This window comes from Anolis sagrei, chromosome 2 (assembly GCF_037176765.1).
Source record: "Anolis sagrei isolate rAnoSag1 chromosome 2, rAnoSag1.mat, whole genome shotgun sequence".
Classification (NCBI taxonomy): domain Eukaryota; kingdom Metazoa; phylum Chordata; class Lepidosauria; order Squamata; family Dactyloidae; genus Anolis; species Anolis sagrei.
In genome coordinates, this window is record NC_090022.1 from 12,587,478 (window position 1) to 12,599,517 (window position 12,040).

Sequence of the window (12,040 nt, forward strand, 5' to 3'; positions counted from 1 at the left end):
GAAAGCCCTTCGATGAATAGGAACCTCTAGGTATGTTAAATATGCCATAGGGGAGGCAAGGTATCTGCTGTCTTCACTGATAAGGAAGCTTGGAGCCGAGGCCAGATCTAGTTGGCGCTCTGTGTCTGTGATACGTTGTTTAATAAGTGCTTTGGCTTGATTGTAATCCATAGCTAATAGTAGATCTGGAGAACGGATGCCCATCTGTCGGGGGTGCTTTGATTGTGCTTTTCCTGCCTGGCAGAAAGAAGGGGGTTGGACTGGATGGACCTTGGGGACACTTCCAACTGTATGATTGCAATCTCAAAACTTTCTGTCTATTCTTTATCAAATGTGTGCTGCTAAAATTGCTGTATATTGATGATCTCCCCCTGGATTGCAAAGGGTTTTCTTAGGCAAAGAAGGCGGTTTTCTACTGCAATAAAACCTCCAGAACGGTGTACTCCAGTATTTCTCAGGGCCTTCACCAAGAAGGCCCTGTCTCTCGTCCCCACCAATCCCACCTGTTTCAATGGTGGGAGGGAGAGCAGGGCCTCCCCAGAGGATCTTAATCTCTGCGATGGTTCATAGGGGGAGATGTGTTTGGGCAGGTAAATTGGGCTGAGGTCATTTAGGGCTTTATAGGCCAAAGCCAGCACTTTGAATTGTGCCCTGGTAGCAAACTGGCAGCCAGTGGAGCTGGCATAACATGGGAGTTGTATGCTCCCTGTATGCCGCCCCAGTTATTAACCTGGCTGCCTCTTCTTGGACTATTTGAAGCTTCCGAGCAGTCTTCCAAGGCAACCCCACATAGAGTGCATTGCAGTAGTCTATCCTAGATGTAATGAGAGCATGGACTACTGTGGCCAAGTCCGACTTCCCAAGGTACGGGCGCAGCTGGGGCACAAGTTTCAATTGTGCTAAAGCTCCCCTGGTCACCGCTGCCACCTGGTATACCAGGCTCAGTGATGAGTCCAGGAAGACCCCCAAACTGCGAACCAGTGCCTTCAAGGGGAGTGTAACCCCATCCAACACAGGCTATGACCCTATGCCCTGTTCGGCCTTGCGACTGACCAGGAGGACCTGTCTTGTCTGGATTCAACTTCAATTTGCTCACCCTCATCCAGACCGTCACAGCGGCCAGGCACCGGATCAGGACTTGCACAGCCTCCTTAGCATCTGGTGGAAATGATAAGAGTTGGACGTCATCTGCGTACAGATGGCATCGGACTCCAAAACTCCAGATGATTTCACCCAGCAGTTTCATGTAGATGTTAAACAACATAAGAGGGCCCAGGAGACTGTACTGACCGAGACTTCTAAGGAACCAACAACTGAATGAAAAACTGCTGGTGACTTTCTACTGCTGTACTATAGTATCCTAACCTACTACATCTGCACATGGTTTGGTAACTGCACAGTGACAGATAGGAAGGAGCTCCAAAGGGTCATCGTTACTGCCCAGAGAATCATTGGCAACCCTCTCCCCTCTTTGGAAGAATATTATAATTCCCACAGCCTTCATAAAATTCAGAACATTCTGAAGGAACCATTTAACCAAGCATACCCTTTTTTATTATTACCATCTGGCAGATGATGTAGGAAGACAAAAAAAGAACAAACAGATTGAGAGCTGTAACTATATTGAACTCCATCATTTTGCACTGATGAGGCATTGGGGGCTGTGTGGTGGCGGTTGGAGTGTGGAAGGATGGGTGTGCTGCTTTTGAGATGTACACTGAGGAAAGCATTTAATTTCATTGTACAATCACAATAAAGTTATTCTATTCTATTTCATGAGCGACCTCTGTTGGAACATGCAAGGAATCAGTGAGTGTGTGTGTCAGCTGTAAAATAAGATGCATGAGGTTGATTGGTCTGGCAATGCTGGGGAGATGGCTGAGCCTGGGACTTTTGGATACTATTGCATTTTTGTTCAGGCTTGAGCTATGCAAGCACAGAGAGGGATTTTGAAGAGAGAAGCAGAGAGAGGCAGAGTTTGGAGTGTACTCTCGCTTCATGTGCTGCTGAAGGAGTTTATCCACATGGACAAAGAAAAACCATTTTAAATCTCTCATAAAATGACACTATGTGAGTTGATACAACTGATCACATTGTTGTTCTGAACTACAAAGAGTAAACTACGTGTTATTTACTGTTTACCTGCATGGCATATTTTCTTTCTCTGGCAAGGCATTATGTGGACTGATCAAACATGAACTACACGTGGTTTATTTTACATTATGCCACAACCTCTGGTGTATCACGAACTGTGACATGTCGCTGAAGGTCTTTCTACAGATTTAGCTTTGGTGTGGGTTCTCCCCTGTGTGAAGTTTTCAGTGGTCAAGAAGGTCATTCCATTAGCTGAAGCACTTTCCACAATCCAAGCACTGAGAGGGTGTTTCTCCAGTGTGGGCTCTTTGGTGGCATATCTGGTGCGACAGGTAACAGAAGCTTTGCCCACATTCAGCACAATGGTGGAGACCCTAGAAAAGGGGATGTTTCTTATATCTGGTGCGTGTTGGTCAAAGGATTTTACGTGTTGACTCTTCCACACGTCATTTCTGATGCATGGACATGTTTTGGAGCCAAAGTTATGGATTCTGGTATCACTTTATTGTCCATAAAGGAGAAACATCCTTTCTGTGATCCTCCCAGACATATCCTATCCAAGCATTGAAAAGTGACATAAACAATGCCATGGCTGAGGGTAGAGAGGATCAGTGCTTCTTTTAGATTCTCCAAAGATGGATTAAGTTCTCGCCTTTTGCCACTCTACTCAGATACAGAGATGGGCCCTTTTCTATATAAGTAGGGTGCACTACTTACATTGACCTGTGGATAAATCAATCCAGGATTTTGAATTATTATTCATTTTAAATATTGTATTGCTCATTTGTGTTTTGCCTTCAATCACTGAATGAGCAATAATCCCTGACCTGGCCAAACTCTGCAAAAATGCCCTTAGAAGCACTTTATTTACCTGCTAGTGCAATTAATCTCTATTTTCATCCGCCGGATCCCCTGTCCAGATACATTACATTGCTCTCTCACCCAGTGCTTTTAAACTTCTAATCTTTGCAACCTTCCCTGCCCACTGTGATCAATTTTTTTGTGTTCAATTATTGCGTTTTAAGCATTCGTTCATGGTTTTATTCCAACCAAAGTCCATCCGGGTCTCCCAACAGTCTGAGTGACTATGAACTAACTCTCTGCTTAAAAACTTTGAGGATGCCTGATATAGGGTATTTATTTTTTAGATGCCACTAAACTGTTTGTTGAATTGGGAGAAAAGACTATCAATGCCAGCATTCAGTAAATGCTGAGTTTTTCTGTGGCAGCTTCTCTCGCCCTCGATTCTCTGATGTAAAGTCAGGCTATAACTTTGGCTGAAGCCCTTCCCACACTCTGAACAGGTGAACGGTTTCTCTCCGGTGTGAATTCTCATATGTCTGACAAGGCTAGACTGATTGCAGAAACTCTTGCCACATTCAGAGCAGGTATATGGCTTCTCTCCTGTGTGTATCCGCTGATGGAAGCTAAGGCTTCCACGGTGTCCAAAACTCTTTCCACACTCTGTACATTTATAGGGCTTCTCTCTCGTGTTCATTCTTTGGTGCTGAATGAGACTTGGCTTGTTGACAAAGTTGCGGTGTGGTTTCTCGCCCCTGTGACTCTTCTGATGCCTAAGCAAATGGGAGCTCTGACCAAAGCATTTCCCACACTCCAAGCACTGATACGGCTTCTCACCAGTGTGGATAATCTGGTGTGACTTGACGTGGGCCTTCCGACCAAAGGATTTCCCACATTCCAAGCATTTAAACAGCTTCTCCCCTTTTTTGATTCTTGGATGCTTCATCTTATCAAGATCCGAATTCATACACTGTCTCTCATCTGCAGAAATACTTTGATTCAGGTATAAGTAGGAACTCGTCCCTTCACAAAGCGTTTCACATTCAGTAAGGTTTCCACTCTGACTGAAGGTCGTTTCTAACATTAAAATGGATTCGTCCCCAGGGAGAATTCTATTATATACACTGGGGAAAGCAGTCCCCCTTTTTTCTTTCTCCCTTTCCTGCTGGATTGAGATTTCTTGGGAGTCTCCCACCTGAAATGGGAAGGATTTGGGTTCCGGCTCTCCTGTATGGCTTCCGTCTTGGCCCACTGGCCCATCTTGGCTCCAAATATTCTCCTCCAATGCTTCACGCTCTGTTCTTTCCGAGGAATCCTCACCTAGTTGCCCCTCATTCTCACTTTTCCACTCATCACCTGTTGGAAATAAAGAAGGGAAATTAAGACCCATTCTCACAACACCACCAGGAAGCTTCCCAGGAAGGTTTAGGAGGAACAAGACAGAGTGCTTACACCCAAGTCTTTGGAAAGTCTTCCCTGGTGAAGTCAGGATCATCCCATCTCTCTTTGTTTTGATGGACCAATGAAAATTCTATAGTCTGAAAATTTATTTATTTATTTAAAACATTTATTTCTCACCCCGCAGGGGACTCACAACATATATACAGCAGGCATTCAATCTTGGGACATAATACCATATATATATATATATATATATATATATATATATATATATATATATACATACATACATTAAAATCACTTATATCCACTTTAAAACCAGTTGCTTAATAACCATCTCAGGACACCATTCTATTATTGCGTCATTGCACTGCCCCAAAGGCTTGGTCCCTTCTGAAGGACAGGAGGGAGGGGGCTGATCTAATATTGCCAGGAAGGGAGTTCCATAGCCTGGGGGGGGGGGGGCAATCACTGAGAAGGCCCTGTCTCTTGCCCCCGCCAAACGCACCTCTGATGGTGGCAGGACCAAGAGCAGGGCCTCCCCAGAAGATCTTAGTTTCCGCAGTGGTTCGTAAAGGGAGATACGTTCAGACAGGTAAACTGAGCTCTTCAATAGGAGCTCAAAGAGAAATTGAACCCTATACTGTTTTTCTACTTTTTTTCATTTTCTCCTGTCCCTCGCACAGCATCCATTTTTGTGGTTCAACAAGCTTAATGTATTCTCACACCTCAGAGTAGAACCACCTTGCTTTGGACACCGAAGAACACACCAGCAGTTGTCTTTGCAGTTTTATTTAAAATAAAAGAGAAAAAGTTCAAAAAGCAAAAGTATATTTCAAAAGATCAATCCAAGGAAACATAGGCAAACAAGATCCATGAAGACACAGGCAAGGCAAAGTACCTTAAATATGTGACAAAGTCCTAAAACATGAACATGAAAAGCTACAAGATAAATCCCAAAGTCTCTTGGTTAAAGCGTGAAGTTGCTCTGACACTGAGGCACATTCAAACAGTCTGTTTAATACTCTTGGGCCAGCATGAAGGCGTTCCTATGGCCTCAGGCCTCTCTCTCTCTCACCTCCCGGCGATCCTGACACTCCTTCGCACTTTCAATTCCAAGCGATCAGCCCTATCTAAATCACCGGCCCCATCGAGATCAAATCCCTCGTTAGCTGGCCGAGAACTTTCCTCCCTTCCTACATCCTCTCTTCCTTCATCAAGCACCTGGCTCTCAGTCTCAGTAGTTTCACTTTCCCCAGTGTCAACCCTTGCTGTGGGAAACAACTGAACTTCTGCCCACTGATCCTGGTCTTCCTCGTCTAACTCATGAACATCCTTGGTTCCCATCTGATTATCCCCATCAGAATAATTGATACCATCACTCTGTGATTCCAGCTGAGTCACAACATGTATCAGATTATTTCCCCTACACAGATCGTCAGGTATAAAAACATTCACTGACCCACACACACAACACGGATTATGAGAAGGGTACAAGAATTTGCCACAAACTAAGAGGGCAACTGTGCCCACGCATCTTCATCAGGGTGATTCTATGGTATGTTTCCCTTGGAACTTCTTTGAACTTTAATAATCAGAAGTGGATACAATAATCCAGGTGAGGATTGACATGTGATGATGAGGATTTCCAGGCCAGGGGTCTGCCCATGTTGTCCTTCCAGATACTACAACTTTAAATCTCTTCTGACAAAGCATTACAGGAGCTGGGAGCCCCATGTACCTTGTAGAAGCTTGGGCTTAGACTACCCAAAGGACAAAGAGAAGGACCTACTAAGGGGAGAAGCAGCCTCAGTGCTATGGTTGGTCTAGGAAGTACATCCCCTACTTTCAAGGACAAAACAGCCCATTCTTCTTACCCAAGGGTCCAGCATCCCTGTCGTCATCTTCCTCTTTGGTCTCCACACTAAGCTTCTTCTGCTCCATCTCAGGTAGGACTTGAATAGCTTCAGGGGAACTCACAGTATGTTCTTCCTCTAACGGCACCTAAAATATTTATCACTTGTCAGACAAACGTATATCTCATATGGCTTTGCCCTGCTCTACACAGTTCTCAAAATATTTGTGAGGAAGTTCATGGCCGGAGAAAATGACTGGCTCATCATCACAGAATGTGTTTCATGATCCAGAAGGGACTTGAACCCAGACCTCATAAGTGACAATCCCACATTAAAACTACTGCCTGGGCATTTGATGAGGGCTGCATTCGCTCTGGGCAGTGCACTTCACACCCCCGCTGTATTTCAACTTTTTCTTAAATTAAAAACTCAATATTCCAACCTCATCATGGGAATTTGTGAGGGGATTTTGTCATGTTTTTCTCCTTCCATGGCTGTTCCGGGCACAAAAGAGGTCTTGTTAAAACCACAAAGTAAACAGAGAGCTACCTAATGGGGCAGAGGAGATGCTGGGAGATGAAAGAAGGCTGAAAGACAGCCCCATACAGGCTACATTTATTTACTCCAGATCTAATCACACTGCCCCCCTGTCTTGATAAATTGAGAAGATCTGTTGTCACATTGCACAAAGCAGCCCTTTGGGAATTCTGTTACCCAATGAACAGTCCTCACCTGGTTTGCCTGCCTCTTGGCCTCTTGCTGCTTCTGGAGGAAGTCCTCCGCCAAGGCCACAGCCTGGGAGCAAGTCTCTGGACCACATTCCTTGACCCAGGCCTCTATCTCTGGAGGCAGGACGGCCAAGAACTGCTCCAAGACCAGCAGCTCCAGGATCTGCTCCTTCGAATGCCTTTCAGCTTTCAGCCACTGGCAACACAGTTCCTGAAGCTGGCCATAAGCCCCTCTAGGTCCCTCGGCCTCCCGGTAGCGGAAACACCGGAAACACTGCCGCTGCGCCTCCTGCCGCATGGCGTCCCCGTGCAAGATGGCGGCCTTCACTTTCCCATAATCTTCCCTGCTTTCAGCCTCCAGGCCGGTGAAGGCCCGCTTGGCCTCTCCGCTCAATGCTGGCAGGAGCCGGGGCACCCACTCTTCCTTGGGCCACCGGCAGGCTTGGGCCACTTGCTCAAAGGAGGCCAGGAAGGCTTTGGCATCGTCCCACGGCTCCTCCCTCAACTCAGAGGCCCCCCAGTTTGGGTGAGGGCCTTCCACGCTCTTCAGGAACTCCTGCCATTGGGTTTCCCACTGCTGAAGAGAGTCTTTGTTGGGCTCCTGTTTCACCTCCCTTGGTCTTTCTCGCAGGAATGCCTCCATCGCCTCAACATGGCAACTCCCTCTCTCTTCCCGTGACACCTGCCTTGGTATAAGATTTGTAAGGTATTCTCGGGTCTCCATTTTCATGCTTGGACAATATTAGCCTCAAACGGTAGGGAATGCTAGACTCTAATGCAGCTGTCTAAATATCCACATGGAGCTTTTTGCCTGGAAAATGAAAAGAAACAAAGAAGAATATTGCACAACATTGAAAAATAAGAGTTCCAGAAAATGCAAGGCTGAAATGGGACTGGTCTCTACTGTATTTAACATTAGAAGAATAAGAAACCATGAAAAGATAAAAGCTCTTTGTATGCATGGGGTGTACTTTCCCCAATGCAAAAACAGGAAATCTTGGATAATAGTGAACTTTATTGAAATGAACAACTCTACTAGTAAACAGTTTCCTTGGAGAACCTAGGCCAGGAGTGTCAAAATAATTTTCCTCCAGGGTCACATGAGCATTATGGCCGCTTTGAAAGAGCCATTGTGACTATGGATAGAGAATCTGTGGATACAGATTCTTTCAGAGAGCGTCCGGTGCTCTTCGAGCTCCCAGTAGCACAGCAGTTTAAACCACTGAGCTGCTGAACTTGCTGACCAAAAGGTTGGCAGTTCGAATCCAGGGAGGGGGGGGTGAGATCCCGCTGTTAGCCCCAGCTTCTGCCAACTTAGAAGTTCAAAACCATGCAAATGTGAGTAGATCAATAGTTACCGCTTTGACAGGAGGAAACAACGCTCCATGCAGTCATGCTGGCCACCTGACCTTGGAGGTGTCTATGGACAATGCCGGCTCTTCGGCTTAGAAATGGAAATGTGGTTTAGGGAGGCACCAGCAGAGAAGGGAAAAGACCTTGGAAAACTGCAACTCCCAGGATTGAGCCAGGGCAGAGTCAGGGCTGTGAATTGCATTCTTTCTCCAGTGGAGATGCATCCCAAAACACTACAGCAACATTTCCCATCAGAAGTCGCCTTTCCTTTCATCTCCTCCCTCTGTCTTCACTCACCTTCTTCCCTCCAGTTTCTTCCATCTGAATCCAAGAACTCAGGCTCAGATCTTTCTCCTTTTCCTCCAAGAAAGAAAAGCCAAAGGCAGGAGTTCCCCAAGAAGCCGCTTTTGGAGGAGAAGCCCAACCAGGAAGAGGCCACAGACCACATCCGGGCAAAACAAAACACTTCCGGAAGTCCTCTCTAGCCACCTGTAGTTCCAGATCTCGACGGTTTGCCTTCAAGCAGCAGTTGGTCCTCAGCTTTTGGACTCCAACTCCCAGAAGCCTCCGCTTCTTTGGACAAGGAGCAGGAACTCTGGGAGCTGAAGTCCAAAACATTGGAAGAGCAGAGCCTGGGAAACACGTGGTTTTGAAAAGCTGGGAGGAAGTGCTTTTTCCCAAAGGGGAAAGAAATTCCTCTGCTATTGCAAATTTTATTTTAGTAAAATAATTTTTCCAACTTACTCATAAGGAAAAAAAACCCCTGCAATTTATTTATTTATTGTAGTATTATTATAAATAAATAAACAAATTGCAGGGTTTTTTTCCCTGATGAGTAAGTTGGAGAAATTAACGGCGCACCATGCAGTCATGCTAGCCACATGACCTTGGAAGTGTCTATGGACAATGCCGACTCTTCGGCTTAGAAACGTCAGTGTGCTGGAAGAAGCAAAGACCACCAGCATTGAAGCGATGGTCCTCTGCCATCAACTCCGCTGGACTGGCCACGTTGTCCGGATGCCTGACCACCGTCTCTACTCTGAACTTATGAACGGAAAATGGAACGTTGGTGGACAGGAAAAGAGATTGAAAGATGGGCTTAAAGCCAAACTTAAAAACTCTGGCATAGACACTGAGAACTGGGAAGCCCTGGCCCTTGAGCGCTCCAGCTGGAGGTCAGCTGTGACCAGCAGTGCTGCAGAATTCGAGGAGGCACGAGTGGAGGGTGAAAGAGAGAAACGTGCCAGGAGGAAGGCGCGTCAAGCCAATTATTATTTTATTATTTATTATTTATTATTTATTTTATTATTTGCACTTATTGACCGCCACTCTCAGCCCGAAGGCGACTCGTGGCGGTGTACAAAACAAAGAACATAGAAAGACAACGGGTTACAATAAGTCAAGACCATAACATACATCCTACAAATACACAACTAATTAAACTAAAAATCCGCTACGTCATGTTTGGGTCATACTCAATCTCATAGTCCTAGTCCATTCCGGTGGTCATTCCAAAACATAGCACTTAGTTGAAGGCCTTTTCAAAGAGCCAGGTTTTCAAGCCCTTGCGGAAGGCCATAAGGGAAGGCGCCTGTCTGATTTCAGCAGGGAGGGAGTTCCATAGCCGGGGGGCCACCACCGAGAAGGCCCTCTCTCTCGTCCCCGCCAGGCGTGCCTGTGAGGCAGGCGGGACTGAGAGAAGGGCCTCCCCAGATGATCTCAAGGTCCTCGTGGGCTTGTAGGCCGAGATGCGGTTCTCAAGGTATTTTGGGCCGGAACCGTTTAGGGCTTTGTAGGATAACACCAGCACCTTAAATTGGGCCCGGTAGCAGATCGGCAGCCAGTGGAGCTGGGACAGCAAGGGCGTTGTATGCTCCCTGCGTCCCGCTCCGGTTAACAACATGGCTGCCGCGCGCTGGACTAGCTGGAGCTTCCGGGCCGTCTTCAAGGGCAGCCCCACGTAGAGAGCGTTGCAGTAGTCGAGGCGGGATGTGACCAAAGCGTGTACCACCGTGGCCAAGTCAGACTTCCCAAGATACGGGCGCAGCTGGCGCACGAGCCGAAGCCAACCCCAACCGGGACCGCCTTCCACCTGGAAACCAATGCCTTCACTGTGGGAGAAGATGCGGGTCAAGAATAGGGCTCCACAGCCACCTACAAACCCACAAAAATAGTCATCAAGGAAGACCATCTGACTCGTCCAACGAGGGATCGTCTAAGTAAGTAAGTAAGGCTTAGAAATGGGGATGAGCACCACACCCCACTGTTGGACATGACTGGATTTAATGTCAGGGGAATACCTTTATCTACCCTTATTTATTTATATTAACATTTCTATAGGAATCAACTGTTTTTAGTTTTCTAATTGCAAATGAGGTGCTTGTTGTGTAACCTCCAAAGCCTTCCACCCTAAACCAGCGTTTATACCCTAAACCAGCGTTTCTCAACCTGAGAGTCAGGACCCCTGGCCTGGGGGGGGGGGGTCGTGAGGAGATGTCAGAGGGGTCACCAAAGACTATCAGAAAATACAGTATTTTCTGTTGGTCATGAGAGTTCTGTGTGGGAAGTTTGGCCCAATTCTATCTTTGGTGGGGTTCAGAATGCTCTGTGATTTTAGGAGAACTATAAATCCCAGCAACTACAACTCCCAAACATCAAGTCTATTTTCCCCAAAATCCACCAATGTTCACATTTGGGGATAGTGAGTATTCGTGCCAAATTAGATCCAGAGCCATCGTTGTTTGAGACAACAGTGCTATCTGGATGTTGGTGAACTACAACTCCCAAACTCAAGGTCAATGCCCACCTTCCCTTCCGGTATTTCCTGTTGGTCATGGGAGTTCTGTGTGCCAATTTTGGTTAAATTCCATCGTTGGTGGAGTTCAAAATGCTCTTCGGTTGTAGGTGAACTATAAATCCAAGCAACTCCAACTCTCAAATCACAAAATCAATCTAACCCCAATAGTATTCAAATTTGGACGTATTGGATATTTGTGCCAAATTTGGACCAGTGAATAAAAATACATCAGATGTTTACATTACAATTCAGAATAGTAGCAACATTACAGTTATGAAGTACCAATGAAAATAATGTTATGGTTGGGGGGTCAGCACAACATGAGGAACGGCATTAAGGGGTTGCAGCATTAGGAAGGTTGAGAAACACTGCCCTAAACGGTTCCAGCCCAGCTTTCCTGTCTGAACGTATCTCTCCTTATGAACCATCTAGGAACTTAAGATCATCTGGGGAAGCCCTGCTTTCGATTCCACCTTCCTCGCAGGCGTGTCTGGCGGGGATGAGAAACACGGCCTTCTCAGTGGTGGCCCCTCGGCTGTGGAACTCCCTCCCTTGGGATATTATTTTGGCCCCATCCCTCCTGACCTTCCGAAAAAGAGTTAAAACTAGGCTCTTTGAACATGCATTGGGAAATGCTGCATAATAATAATGATGATGAACTATGAAGAATGAACATGGAATGGCTAGACGTTCCTGCTGGACAATGTGTTTAACAGGACGACACTGGTGATCATGTATTTTGAATGGTTTTTATATGGTTTTATAATATGTTGAATGTTTTAATTGTACTTTTAGGAATGTATAGCATCAAATTGTTGCCAAATCTATAAGTCACCTTGAGTAGCCTGGCTGAGAAAGGCGGGCTACAAATATTTATTTGCGAAATTTATATGCTGCCCTTCTCAACCCGAAGGGGACTCAGAGCAGCTTACAAGATATATATACATAATATATTATGTTATTAGAATAGTACAATATCAATATTAATTATTACTATATTGTATTATACC

General features: G+C 45.8%; 1 protein-coding gene across 1 annotated transcript; it reads right to left on the reverse strand.

Annotated features, from left to right (window-relative positions):
- Nucleotides 1-1,531: 1,531 nt before the first annotated feature.
- LOC132766070 (zinc finger and SCAN domain-containing protein 31-like) lies at nucleotides 1,532-8,673 on the reverse strand. Its single transcript, XM_060760412.2, has 4 exons — nucleotides 8,531-8,673; nucleotides 6,885-7,691; nucleotides 6,174-6,300; nucleotides 1,532-4,251 (listed from the first exon to the last, which is right to left on the reverse strand). The coding sequence occupies exons 2-4, from the start codon at nucleotides 7,608-7,610 to the stop codon at nucleotides 3,239-3,241; spliced, it is 1,866 nt and encodes a 621-aa protein (XP_060616395.2). The 5' UTR covers nucleotides 7,611-7,691; nucleotides 8,531-8,673; the 3' UTR covers nucleotides 1,532-3,238.
- Nucleotides 8,674-12,040: the final 3,367 nt, after the last annotated feature.